The following is a 15,083-nucleotide window of genomic DNA, read 5'->3' on the forward strand; positions in this document are numbered from 1 at the left end:
ACGGCAGTTTGGGGAGTTCAATTGAACGTCACTTTTCTCCATATTCCCCATAGTTCACTTTTTTTTAGTTTGCACGTTGATTCATATCAGGTCGAAAGGTCGAAAAAAAACTGTAAAAAATGCTGATACCCAGATAGTAGATCAGTTAAAACTTTCCAATAATATTGTACGTTTGCAATGTTATTTGGGATAATGGAGCTAACTTGTACACATTTCGAATTGGTTTCTAAGGTGGGTTCTTCAAGATAGTTGGGTTTAGTGGAAATTTCAGGATAACGGAAAACATTCTACAATGTAAAGACCATACTTTGAACCTGATGGAATATTTTTTATATTGGCACCTACATTTTCTTTGTGCATTTATAAATATAATTGATACAGATGACATGCTCTATTTTCGAAGCAAATTTCAAAGAAATGTTCTTTAAAAATTAATGAATTATCTTTTTATCTTAATTTTAGAAGCATCTATAGTCCATTCATTTTAAATCTTGGGTTTAGTAATAAAACTTGCCTGCTTTGACATTTGTCCGAAACTCAGTGAATCTAAAACTGTGTTCAATACCGAGGGCCAACTACCAAACCTGACCATAGGAATTTAACATGAAAAATAGTTTTTGCGTGATTTCAGGTACCTACTTCATTAAGAAATTGATTAAATTTAACACTTGTTAAATGGTCAAGTTATTAGAAACATTTTTATTCACATTTATCAAAATGTCGAAATATGTTTGTGTTTAAATTTACTACTAAAATCGCCCAATAATTTGATTATTAAAAATACCATCCCAAACATTAAATTTCTGAGGGCATTGCGTTCTTGTAGTTAAATTTATCCGCGGATTTTCTTGAGACAAATATCGAGTGTTCTGGGTGGCTCATTATTTAACATACATTTGCATTCGTCGGTAAAACATCTGTTTTTAGGTACTATAAATATGTTCTGCTTACCTTATCTATACGACGGGTGCAGGTAATAATAAGACATCCCAAGCGTAGACAGAAAGTACATAATAATGGGGTTTTCCAGAATTTTAAAAATACAGGATCGGCCGGCCCTAAGCCACTAAACAATACAGTCTTAGTTGTACCGTTCAAGAAATAACTTGTGTTGTGTAAAGTAAATTCAGTGCGTTAATTTTACTCAATATGTCAGGTGGTTTGGGTCATTTGACTTATCAGTCTGAACAAATTATTCTTAATGTGCTGGAATATTTGTTGCCAATACTGGTGAATCATCTAGTGAATTTGATTCAGATGACGATTAATTTTCTAGTTGTTTATGTAAGTATTTTATTATTTTATTTATTAATTTACTTTAAAGTATACATGTAATGGATACTTTATTAATTACTCTTATTTCCTTATTTAGTAATCTTAGTTCTCAAATACAAAATTTCCCAATACAAAATCAACATCTCTTAACATTTTTTTGGTCACTGATCGCAAAATGTGTTTTAATTTTTTTTTATTTGCGGATACTTTAAGGTCTCTTTCTTTTGCTCGTCGATAAGATGGTGAAAGTACGACGTGGTACCAATTTTATGTGAACAGAGGGATTACTACTTTACAGTACCCACACAATGAAAACTTGCCGCTTTCGTAATTTACGGCGTTTTGAGTTTACAACTTTACCCAAGATTTAAAATGAATGGACTATAGCAAAATGTTATAAAACTTGAAGTTGGCCACAGAATCAACTTTTCAGGTGGAGTGAAACGATCCGACTACTCGAGTAGTAAATTTTAATGAAGTTGGCCATGTGTTACTGAATTATTCTGACATTTACATTTAAAATGAAAAACCAAAAGTCAAACAAAAAAAAATACACAATAATTACAAAATTGTCCGTATTGCATCTTTATTTTTAAATTAGGTATACAATAAAGAATTGGTGATATTACAATACAAATAAACACAACTTAAATGAAATTATATGAAACCAGAGGAACCAGGAGTAGTATACCACTTTTTCACAGTCACAAACTTACAGCTTCCCGGTCGATAGAGGGTGTGATAAAGTGATATACAGCTGGTAAGCTCAGAAAAACAGCGTTGACGTGTTTGGCAGAAGCTTTTTAAATGCAAAGTCTCCGTTAGCATTCAATTATAGAATTTCATATACATTTGCTCAATGTGAGCAATAATAATGAACAAACATGCAGAGGCATGACTAAATCTAAATCATAAACAAGCTAATTTATGATGGCAATATGAACTGATTATTACTGTTATATATGTCTGTATAACAAGCCATGGGTAACAAATGAGAAATAAATAAGTATAAAAAAAATCATAATAATCTATAATATCACTAGTAAACTGCTTGAAACAAAATTCGTTCTAAAAATATGTAATCAATGTCCATAAATTATAAAACAATCTCTGCACGTTGTGTTCTCTTTTTCTAAGGAAGAACAATAATTGTATCTTGAATGTGTTTTCTTTAAGAGGTTTACAGTGAAGAAGCCGTGAGGGTGAACAATTTCTCTTTTAATTAACGGAAAGACTGCTGCGGCTATACTGGAAATATTGGATGGGCAAAGCATAACCGACTAAATATAACATACACAGGTTAGCCATCATCCAGACTTTGAGCGAATTATCACACGGGACCTCTAACAGAGCTTTCTATTTAACTCTTATACAAATAAATAATATCCTTACTCCCTAAATTTCTCGATAAAAAAATCCAGTATCTACAATTTCATACGCTATATCGTGTTATCATTAACCTATTTACAACTTGTTTCATTATAAAATCTCAAAACTGAATAAACTCATTTACGTCACGTAACTCATTAGGCAAATACCTACATATTTGATCCTAACTCGAAACAGAACTTGAAACTTAGGCCAGAAATTGATAAAAAAACAAACAAACAAAAGAAAAATGAAATTAACAAAATTCGTTGACGTTCTCCAGTTAAATAAAGAAACAAAACCGACTCCGCATGACGTAAATTTGTTTGTTTAGTTAGAGCGTCCCTTCTTTTCCGTACAACACAGGGTAGAACCTAACCTCAATCATTATGCAATTGGTCCGGTCCTGCAACAACTACCATTATGCTTATATTCTTTTTTCACATTTTCCTTATTTCACTAAATAATTACATCAGTCTCAAGGGGGCAAATTATAATGCATTTGCGACACGAGTATTTGACAATAATATTAATAAATATAATCATAACAGGAGCTAAACCGTCGGCGTCGGCGAACGCATCGGGTTCAACGAAAATTTTCTTTTAAATAACAATAATAAGAGAAATCAAACAGATTCTTGCGGGCGCGGCCTAGGAGTTATAAAAAATTATCATCATAAACAGATCACATACAATATTATGAAATCTATGTTAAAACAGTCCAGCGTTTATGTCATTGAAGCTCTGATCACAGATTAACACGTGGTCACATGACTAGTGTAATGTCCAGCATTTTTTTTAAACAGTCTTCTTCTTTCTAACTCTATCGTAAATGACGTCATTTAAGACTAACCCAAATTATTGTTGTAAGGCATGAACCTAGCTCGGAAAAATGCAGGCGGCCTAAATAAGCTTATTATGATGATGTCGCTACAAATTATCACTTATCTGGATATCATAACAAGTAACTGAACTCATTAATAATCCTTTAATTGATATTATTCCACTTCCCCCGCTGGGCACTCCCGACACTCACCAAAGGATTATTAATGCGTTTCCGTCCCACGCGATATTCTCGTCACATGCAACAATATCCCGATGTAGTTTATTATCCCTGCATTTTTTCCAGACTCATTATTGTTTTGATCAATAACAAATCGGGCGATAGTCTAGTTAGTCCAGACACTGTGTTTATGGTAAATAATTATGTTCTGTTAGTTTATCTTTTTTTTTACTCTCGACTATTATATTTGACATCTTAGAAATATGAAAGTGCATTGGCAGTATCTATGTTTTACTAACTAGTGGAGTGCATGGGCACTTGAGTAGGTGTGGAATTGACCGCCGTCAACGGTAATGCAGCATTCACCAAGGCCGGCTGGGGAGGGGGCAGATGCGATAAGGGCTGAAAAATTCTACTTGGACTACTACGGCCGGAACAGTCCTTTAACGTCTCTCCTATAAGGACAGCAATCTTGTCTCGATCCTCCTGTTAACACACAATCGATTTAATTTAATCTGCTCGGACAGGAGCGCAGTCGGCCAACTTAAATACAACACCACAATTGTTAAAAATAATAAGAATTTGAATTTTGCTCCGTTAACCAAGAATCCACAATCGTCACTAATGCATCTGACTTATTAACGATTTTATTATTGATTTCATGTATCCATTCAATGTAGAATGTAACCGTTGTTTACTGATCATTAATTTTTTCAAAGTGGAAAAGTAAGTGCAGAAAAAGTAATGTTGGATTGGTAAATGCTGATTTAATGCAAATTCTGACTAGACTTTCTACTATTCAAAATTCTAAAGAAGATAACAGTCTTATGATGTTACATTTAAGCTGTCATTCGCATATTATACAGAGCGCCCAGAAATGTGGTAGCAAGTTTTTCGATTGGTCCCGCAAGATGACACTTTTTACAGAGACCTTTTTTATGCATGGCAACGCCGCTATCTAAATTGAGATAAATAAATGTCAAGAATTGTCAAACGTAAAACATTCAAATTTAAATTTTATTGAAAATGTTCTAATTGACCATCATTATGCTCAATGTATAACTGAACCCTTCGAGCAACATCTCGACAAATTTTAGTGCACAAATCGCGGGTAAAAATTGTTTGGAAAACCTCCTTAACATATTCTTTTGAAAAAAATCCAAAATTGAATGTTGCAAGATTGAACAAATTTGGCTTTTCAAAAGTGCCATCTTGTGACACTTTGTGTAAAAGTTGCTACCACATTTCCGGGCGCACTGTACAACTCCTCGTGTTGCTCTTGTATACGGATCTGGAGAAATTCACCTAATTTTATGATAAATTGAAATACACTGCAGGAACAAAACAGGATTTTGAATGTTATACAATTGGCAAAAAGCAAATAAAAGACGATGTACATAATTTTCTACAAATCTGAACCTTTTTTTTAACTGAACACTGTAAAATCTAAAGAAGTCGTTAGTTCTTTCATTAGCAAAGTTATAATCCACATTTTTTTAACTTTTTTTTTTTAGAAAAGTGACATCTCATAGATTATTGAACTATGGCTTTCTTACTCTTTTCAGCTACAGCAACATAAATCTCTAATACATGGGTGCTAAAGTAAAAAAATCATTTATGCCTAACCAAGTGAAAACTCCAATAATTAACGATAACTTCTAATTTTAAACATTCGATATTCGAGATCTGTTTAATATTTGAATTTGAAAAAAGCGTTATTTGGTTCCCATCTATGATTTGATTCTTCAAACAACAGAACTGAAAAATACCACAAAGGCTGTGAAATAGGTCAGTTTATCATTCAGCCGTTGGCGCTGCAAGTGCCACTGTCATCTCGAGCTCAACAGAACTCGCAAACGATTTTACAGATTATTATTTGCGGATTTAGTAACAATTGGTAGAAAAACACGGATTATAGACAAATCTGATCAGTACGGTAGAAGAATTTATTTTTTAATTATTCAACAAATAAACCACAATGTCAATCAATAAGGATGGAAATTTAAAATTTCTTTTATTTTGTCTTCACATAATTTGTAGAGCAGACAATCCAAATTAAATTAGTTGCAAATTTTACAGAAACTTTTACAATAAATGAATAAATCAAAATTAATTTCTAAAGAGAAATTCTATTAGTTTGAATCACACATTTGAATCAAATTAATTATCTTCAAACTTTACAAATGACCTTCATCAAAATAATATTTGTCAACAATTTTTTCCCTGATAATTTGGATATGCGTTTATTTTTATATAGACGAATATGTCAAATAAAGGTGTTAATTAAACTGACTAAAAATAATTTCAAGTTACACTGGTTCAACAAATTATACAATTAAAGGGGAAAAGTAAAAACGGCATCTGCAAGACCACGTCCCAAAGAAGTCGTCATACAGCAGTTATATGCACATGCAAATATTGTCTATTATTGCACTATGCAAACATGTAGAACACAAAGAAGGAATAACGTTAGCTCTATTTAGGCTTCAAACATATGTCGATAAATAAAACAAAAGTTAGAAGGTCTTAGAGCCGAATTTTGCAACCTAATGACCGAGAATAAAGGTTTTTTTTTTTTTAATTTGTTCGGTTTCTACTATTTGGCAACAATAACAAGTTCGAAATCGCAACCGGTATTCAAATTCTGTGAAAAAATACTAGCACTTACTTCATTTATGAAACCGTAATGTACCAATTCTTGAGCTAAACCTTTTGGAGAATCCGTTTGGGAAATACAACTAGTCAAGTGGCGATTCATTTTATCATCCATGCGGAGTACAATCGTCAACTGGAAAGACAACAGTAAACATTTCCATTAAAACAAATTCCGGTAGTCTATTTACCAATAAATCACAGCTCTCTTCTTTGGGTTTGATGTCGCACATCATATTGACAATTTTCCTATTTTCTACATCCATCGGTTCCGGTGTGACGGACTTGACCGATTCCGCCATTTCCGGTGATATTGCCCTTGACCGGGCCGGAGGGGGTTGCTTGGCGCCGAAGGCCGTTAAAGGATAAATGCCGTTCCTAAACGCGCCCCATTATCATACCGTTTTATCAAGTCAAAAATTCATAACTTACTTGACGTCTTCAACGAACTTTTCCAATTTCTCCGTTATCGGAATATCGGACATTTTCATCTGAACCAGTGGACCAGACTTACGTTTAATTTCAGCCACTATCATATCAGGTCCATACCACCTCTGCATCAACTCATCTGTTATCGTTTCAGATATGTTCGCTGGAAAATATTGATTTCCATTAACGCGCAAAAAATATACACAAAAGATTAAAAAAAAACAGAATGAACCGAGAAAATTACATAATTGCTGAGTTGGGACAAAAACCAAACTCCCCAGATGACGTGTACTGATTAGCTATTGTACAGTGGCGCCCTTCGCCGTTACATTTCCGTACTAAATGTTACTAACCAGATCTTTTGACCAAACAATGGGCAGCTAGGAGTTTAAGACTGTGCACTTCGAAGAGAAGCGGATGAAAGAGTAGTTCTTTCGCGGTTGGCCTGTCGTTTGGATTCTTTTGCAGACACTTCTGTATAAAATCCTTCTGTTGTTCGTCTTCCAACGAATCGATGGTCTTCTTGATGTTCTCTTCGGTCACCTTGTTTCCGGAATCGCCGTTGCCCACGATTTCGAGAGCGGCCATTTCCAAGGCGCACATGCCGAACGAGAAGATGTCCATTGGGGGGCCCATGCTGCCTAGAAAAGAAACGCCATACAATAAATAATCTTTTTAATACGGAAAGAAAAACTTTCACGACAGATATTTTTGTGTAACACAAATTTAAAAAGCGATCTACCGGGTGATCATGAAGGTACTACACCACTGAACAAATGACAACCCCTTCAAATCTACCACAATCCCTAACGACAGCCGTAAAGTTAATCACAGCATTAACAATTTTTCCACTTAAAATTGAACATAAAATCACTACCAGTTCAAGGATACGAAAATTTTGACGTAATCCAATGAACGTTTCAATATTCTAGCAGTGCAAAGTAGCAAAAAATGAGAGTTATTCATGCTTTGTTGCGACAGGCTGAGTCATATAACTGTGGAATTTGATAGTAAATAATGAAGGCTTTTTTCAACCACGTAAGTCCCACAAGTAATGAAGTTTCCAGTACGTTAAAATTTTCCTATCAGACCTTGGATTTACTTCGGTGCATTGGACCTTCTCCAATAGGGCCCAAATATAAAGGTTTCACCCTGTAAGGCAGTACATCTTTCTTAAAATCAATATCCAAGCATTCCTAAGACGAAATTGCTCATAATTATTTTTTACTTAAGTGATGTTGGAACCATCTTCAGTGACATTTTTATTCCTGACATTTTTCAACAAGTAACTCATGTATGACGAAGCGGGGGCATGCGCTTTAAATTCTGGTAAAATCGTTATGGTTTGTATTTTCCGTCGAATTTATTTTGGCGTTTATCTTGGTTATGTTATATTAAGTTGTTAATTCATCCTGTTTATTTTAATTTCGAGTTGAATTTACAGACTGTTACTTTTCTACGTATATTTTACGGTACACCCAAGGTTTCTTTAAGTAAAACAAAATCCTGACTTAATTTTGTTGATTTAAACGATGAATTATTTTCTTTGTTTAAATAATTAGTAATTACAGTACTATCGTGGATTCCTGTGTTCAGTATGTATTCATACTTTCTAATAATAACGCACAATTCCAATAATCGAAATAAATGATAAAATTACACCTACGTCGCAGCAAACAAATAATTAATTCGTAATTCACTGACCTAATGCCATACCAAAGTGCAATCATTTATGAGAGGATTTTTCCACGTACAACCGTATCTGTTGCCGATTCCAACAAAAAATTAATCAGACATTGTTATAACTAAATTAGCTGAACTTGTAAAGATTAATATCTCGTTAATTCACTTGAAAAATGATGAGTGAAAGAGAAAGGGAAGAGATTCGTGAAAAATGCAAAAAAAGTATAAATATGCAAACCATCACCACAAAGTAATACAAAAAAATTCAATGAGTAGACAAATAATAAATTTCGTCATGTTCTTTTGTCTTTGAGGGGATCCTCTCACGATCGTGAAGCTTAAATAGAACAAAACGAAAATTTATTATTCCATAGGTACTTTAAAAAAACAAAACTATTACTAGAAAAGCCGGTTACTTACTAGGATGTTCTGGTGCAATGAAATGCATATTTTTGAAATCGTCCTGGCATGTTTTAACGTGATGGTTTATGGAATCAGGAGCCACTAGAGAAATGAAAGCGAAATTAGTAAAAAAAGTTTATAGCTCCAAGTGTGGCTGATAGTGGGCAACCAACGGCGCAAACGAACCATCGAACCATCTTCGAGATCTCTTAACGTAAAGTGGCTAATCACCATCGGGCAACTGAGTCCAGTTAAGTGTTAAGGAAGTGAACGATTCGAAAATGATTGAGACACGAATTGGGAGCAGACGTTTTACAGAATATCTTTCCTCACTCATCACTAGTGCGTGTAAAATATTTTCAGTATCGTATCCTTTCCCTACTTTACATACACGAAATGGATGAGGAAAGATTAACGAATGCCCGTCAAAAAGCATCTCGCATGCCCAGTTCAGCTGATGTCCGTTTGACGCCGTGCCAACATCTCGATGAGTTCTTTCGGTGGTCGTCCATCGCGAAGATTTCGTGCTGGCAGGGCATGAAACGAACAAGTCTGGGCTGGGCGTAACGATCCGCCGCCGCTGATCGCGAACTATACAGCATAATAATTCCAAAAAAATAAACCAATTGAATAAGTAAAAGACACATTTTTTTCGAAAAAAGTGAATTTCATGAGATTTTTCGATGTGATTACCTGATCCAATCTTGACGAGGCCATTGTGCTGTATAAATATGGTATCACAGGTCAGATTGCCGTGGATGATTGGCGGAGAACAGGAATGCAAGTAACTGGAAAGAAAACAGACTGCAGATCATAGAACTGACGAACGCCGGCCGATCTCGCTGCAAACTGCTGACACAAAATTCGGATTTTTATGCGCTACACCGAGGCGCGGCCCAAAATCCACCCAAAAACAAGACACCAAAAAAAAAAAAGAAAAGGAAAACGACAAAAACCACACATGACAGACCGCGCCTGCGGAGGGCATAAAAATTCCGAAAAGAGAAAACGTTTTTCGGATTTTCCCGATATGGTGCATAGAAATTGTATTTTTGGGCTAAAAAAACCACTTACCTTTGCGCTGACACTGTGAACACATGGTATTAACAATGTAACATGATTTGTAATATATAATATATAAATAATACAACATTTCCTTGTCAACCACGACAATTTACATACTCACAAAATCAGAATCATCGTGGCGACACAATTTTTACAATAAAATCTCATCATCTTAACAACTAGATTAAAGTATAATTTTAATAGTAACTTAACGACTATGGGGTAGGCTTTATTTTACCGCTTTTTTAAATTTACCTTAAAGCGGAGAGGATTTGTGTGCACCATCTCCTCCACGCCGGGAGTGGCAGCCTTCTCACGTTGCGTTTCGTACGCTTGAGGAACTGTTTCAAGGAACCTGAGGACATGTACTCCGTAATAAATATGACCTGCAACAAAAAACACGTGTTACGATATCACGTGGAATGTGATCGAGTCAAACACAATGGGCTCTTAAAACTTATATCAAAATGGTGTGTTCGTGATTTATTTTCGTATTTAGTTAGTATGTACAGAAAATGACTATTCAAATGGGCAACATCAATCTAAACTACGTGCCCCAAGTAGCCTTATAACGAACTACATATTTACGATAAGAAATATGTAGCAAGTAAAGAAAATTATGTTTACACGGATATAAGAAGCAGGTCTAACTTTCAAGATTCAAAAAATTCCTAAAAAATATTAACGTTTCTTGTGCATTGTCTTCGCATAAAAACGATCTTCTAATTGGAAGACTCGATGTCATCAAGAATTTAGCTCAGAGCTGTATTTAAAAAAGTAAGTTTGGACTTGAATTAAATTTTGTGTGCCACCCCACACGGTGTAATACATTAACAAGATCCCCAATTTCAGAAACACCTTGATTCTCACAACTTCAGTACATATTGCTATTGATACAATTTTTACAAAACTGTAGGTATATCTTCTAATTAAATCATCAAATATAATTAATAGATACGTTTTTATTTGTTCACACCTTTAGTAATTTCATGTAATATTAGCAAAAACACAAATAAAACTACGGCTGAGTTAAAGTACACACTGCACAAACTGGCATCTACTTTGTTGACAATTATCAACTAATTCAGTCGAGAGCATAAACAACCGGAGTGCGGAACACTAAAGTTGTTTCTCTACTGAGCTGGAACTTTGATAGACTCGTTTCCTAGGTAATACTGTTTGAATGTAGCGATATATCTACATTTAGTTGTAAAGGGTGATTTTTTAAATTTGGCGTCGAAGTTGGCGTTGGAGAGTCGATTGAGAACGCACAGCTCGTGTAAGAGCGTAAAATTCAAACAGCTGATCAGTTATCCGAATAGTGCATTCACAATCGGCTCTTCAACGCCTACTTCGACACCAAATTTTAAAAAACACTCGTAATCCCTAATAAAATTTAATTAATCAAAATCGCAATTCTGTAAACCTGTGTGTAAAACTGAAAACAGCGTTTGAATTCAAGGGATGTTACCTTTTATTTGGAATATCGACTAAACTGTAACTTTCTTTGATATGTGTATTTTATTTCAACGATTGTTTTAAAGTAGATCGTTACAAAGAATCAACCGGTCGATTTCATGCGAAAGATTCTATAAATGAATCTTGTACGTAATTCTGTTTAGAGCGAGTGTTAAACCACAATTTTCTACCACTTATGCTTACCCGAGGCTTGTCGTTGTGTGTATCGGTCCAATACCGATGGAATTTGACAATGTTAGGGTGCTCGAGTTGTGTGAGATTTTCAAAAATGAGTTGTATCTTTTCCTCCTGGTTCTTAAAATTTTTACGTTCCGAAAATTGGACTTCGTTCCAAACGACTTCGACTCCTTCTTCTGTATCCATAGCCAGATAGGCGCAGTCAATTCCAGGCACATCTCTTTGTTCAACCTAAAACAAACACAAAAATGAAACAATGACAACTTCATTATCTACAGCAAACATAAAAATTCGACGCGTTCGTCTATGTTGATTGAATTTCATGACCTCAATTGTTATTACTATTATGATTACGAATCAATTGGATGTTTCAAAATATTTTTTCGATACGATACCGTGCTGGAGAAAACGTATTTTCGCGCAATTACATGGGACGCGCAGATGATATGTTTAAAGAAACTAATGGTAAATGGGCTATTTTCTATTGGTTCTGATACTGCGAACTTTCTACAAAACCAACACACGATCACATTAATTAAACTGCCAATTAGAGACTCTCGAAACCACGTTCGTTTACATTTCATTAGAAAAAGACGATTTCCAAAACATGAACCGAACAGTTCCAATTTCTCTAGGACAGTAAGTCAATGCGAATCAAATAATTAAATGAAGCTCTATCTTGAGTAGTAGAGAATTCAAATAGTATTTTACTAAAAAAAGCACACAACTATAGCATTTCTAACAACAAATTTGCGGTGTAAGTATGACACGTTGCTTTTTCAATTCTCTTCAAATACGTTGTGCGTGATTCTAGTTAATTTATTAAACAGATAATTCCAAATTAAAATTTAATAAACATCACTTCTTCATTCATAATTCATCGTATTAAACGTCCAAACACTTTGGTTTAAATACTTCTCTGACACATATCATTAATTTTTACATCACTACGGACCGATTTCACCAACGCCAGTTAACGTTAACTGCAGGTTAAAATGCTTCGTTACATTAGTTGCCTATTGTTATGACAATGTTTTCCTATATTTTAATCTGTAGTTAAATTTAACTCACGTTGGTGAAATCGGCCCTACATATTTATATCTGTAAAATTCATGATACGAAATTTCGAGTTTTAGTTAAAGCTCTCTAAATTACAATAATTTATCTTAATTATCACATAAATATGTATTATTATCTAAAATTTGGGTAACTATTCCGTTGGCAAGTATGTTGAGGTCAGAAAAAGAACACGGTGTCTTATGGAATGAAAAAGTGAAACGGTAATTTCAAAAAATTAAATTTTATACAGGGTGCCCCCAAATTTGCGGAACAGCTTAGCAGTACGTTTAAAACAAAATCAATCTTTTTTTTTTGTAGAAAATATGGACCTACTTGTTACACTAAGGCCCGGTTTATTCACCTTCAAGTAAATTTATCTGGCCAGTAAATATGTATGTAGTTGCTATGATTTAGAATCTGCTATTGGTAGTTCCATGGTAATTACCGTTCAAATAAAATTACTTGAAGGTGAATAAATCGGGCCTAAATGTGACATTTAAAAACATTCCATGTGTCCCAATAGTGTGCAAAATATTTCATTTTTGTTATATCCATGGAAGTAAGAAAGAAAAATCAAAGCCATGTTGTCATACGTTATTTGAGATAAAATGGACATGGAAACAGCAAAGAAAATAATAATCAGTTGATCACAATCATTCAAAATTGTTATACCACTGGCTAATACTAAAACAAATATGTAGTCAAAATCTTTTTTAATATTTAAAATAAACGAGATCAAAGCTGCATTTTTGGAGCCCATACAACCCATACAAAAAAGATACATTGGTCTGAAGGTGCACTCTTTGAAGTGCGTTTTCTTCAAATACAGGCTGAAAAGTTCAGTGTTTATTGTTATTTATGGTGTAATGATTGTGGAAAATAATAACGTAAAACAATTTTTTGAAAAATAGCTTTACTTTGGAGTAAAAAAATCTTAAGATTTTGTAATTTTTCTTAAAAATGGAACGGCAACGTAGCTAGAACAGTATTTTGTTACTGTGGATATGAAGGCTGCTATGTATTGAACAAAATTGAAGTGCTTATAAACACTTCAGGAAGAGCCAAGTATTTTTCGAACTCCACCGGGCCCTTCACTACCACGCCCTGAATTCGGAATTTGCGAATTTTGAGACACCTGTATATCTTCCAATCTAAAGGGTATTGAATTTTTTAAATTATTTTTATCATTATTTTCCAACACGAGTTGACATTGACATATTGAGTTGTTCCGCGAATTTTGGGGCACCCAGTATACACTATATGACCACCAGGTCTAAACAATTGATTACACAATCATCAATAGGAACAACGTGCCTTGATCACTCTATTGTTGTTTCCAATTGAGAGCACGAGACATGGATAAATGTTAGTTAAAAATAATTTTCAGGATTATGGTATATTCATACCATAACTCTATCTATGATTAGTGCCACCTCTGCAATATGAGGACTGAAAGAACCAAAAAATCTGTCCCTATAAATAATCCTAGAAAACTCTACAGTTCGCCGACACGTTTGGACAAAATTTAAGAAAGATTGCGTATCTAGTCGTGCACAATGTCAAAACAAATAGGTATATACATTCGCAATAAAGTTGTCATTAAAATATCCCCATTATTGTAAATTCAAAATAATATTAATGAAGTTGTCAAGTTTAAAGGAGGTTGTCCGCAATGATAATTTTAATGTGATTGAAATTGTAAGCTTCCCTTTCTGATCCACAGATTAGAGAAACGGGGGAGAAACAGGGGGATCCATGGGAAATACAGGGAGACCCTGTGTACAGGGGATATCCAAGAAATATTTTTCAGGAATCTTTTGTCTAGAAAAATGCAGGCAGTGAAGAAGAATATATTGTTAATTTTTTCTACATGCCGTCAAAGATCAAAAGAATTACAGTGACATAGTTGTTCTTCTTACGTTAATTAAAAGTGTTTCTCATTTTTTTTCAGGGCACACTATAATTTGATCCCCCCGGGTGAATCTTCGTCGACCTTTACCTTTACACGGACTTTAAGGTTTATTTTTACTTTGCTGATATTAAGAACTACGATGAATCCTTTGTAACTCAAAATCGAACGAACACGTTCTCCTCCTTGTGAATTAACCGGAAAAATAACGGATAAGGAAAGATGTTAGGAAGTAGTCCAGTATGTGCCTCCCACTGGAGGCAAAGGTAATAAAAATTCAAACAATGATCATTAGCATAACAAAATCACAAGATGAGAACGCCTATTATGACTCACGACAATGCATTTCAACGAGACGGTAATTGCATCGAGCTACGCCGTCATATTCGGACAAAGCCATTGTGAAAACCTATTTGGAAACTCATTACAAAAACGGCGACAAATATTTTGAATGAATTAACATTAACGTCGTCCCTTTTCGCGCGACTGGAATACCGACGGAAACCCACTGACGCTGCCGCGTATCGTTACGACAAGAGGGTGTGAGTTGCGACGATCTAATTTCGCTGTGACTCTAGTGAA

The 15,083-nt window shown here is 34.5% G+C and overlaps 2 protein-coding genes across 5 annotated transcripts in view; one reads left to right on the top strand and one right to left on the bottom strand.

Annotated features, from left to right (window-relative positions):
* The window catches only part of baz (bazooka), an 84,646-nt gene that overhangs the window by 63,192 nt on the left and 6,371 nt on the right, over window positions 1-15,083 (top strand). The window contains exon 19 of one of the 2 annotated variants that reach the window (XR_011157926.1): window positions 1-2,900. The exons of the other annotated variant lie outside the window; for it this stretch is intronic. The gene's annotated coding sequence lies outside the window, so the exon portion shown is untranslated. Of the gene's footprint in view, window positions 2,901-15,083 lie in introns of those variants that run through there. 2 annotated transcript variants of the gene reach the window in all.
* Madm (MLF1-adaptor molecule) overlaps window positions 1,837-15,083 on the bottom strand; it is a 52,416-nt gene continuing 39,169 nt past the window's right edge. For 2 of the 3 annotated variants that reach the window (XM_069042460.1, XM_069042462.1), the window contains exons 2-10: window positions 11,540-11,764; window positions 10,133-10,263; window positions 9,506-9,600; window positions 8,831-8,914; window positions 7,081-7,368; window positions 6,731-6,890; window positions 6,490-6,676; window positions 6,315-6,434; window positions 1,837-4,132 (exon numbers count right to left, since the gene is read on the bottom strand). In XM_069042460.1, the coding sequence (XP_068898561.1) occupies window positions 3,941-4,132; window positions 6,315-6,434; window positions 6,490-6,676; window positions 6,731-6,890; window positions 7,081-7,368; window positions 8,831-8,914; window positions 9,506-9,600; window positions 10,133-10,263; window positions 11,540-11,764 (1,482 nt within the window). In that variant the 3' untranslated portion in view covers window positions 1,837-3,940. The remainder of the gene's footprint in view (window positions 4,133-6,314; window positions 6,435-6,489; window positions 6,677-6,730; window positions 6,891-7,080; window positions 7,369-8,830; window positions 8,915-9,505; window positions 9,601-10,132; window positions 10,264-11,539; window positions 11,765-15,083) is intronic. The other variant, XM_069042461.1, reaches the window with a different exon arrangement.

The sequence above is a fragment of the Tenebrio molitor genome, chromosome 3, assembly GCF_963966145.1.
Source record: "Tenebrio molitor chromosome 3, icTenMoli1.1, whole genome shotgun sequence".
Lineage (NCBI taxonomy): Eukaryota > Metazoa > Arthropoda > Insecta > Coleoptera > Tenebrionidae > Tenebrio > Tenebrio molitor.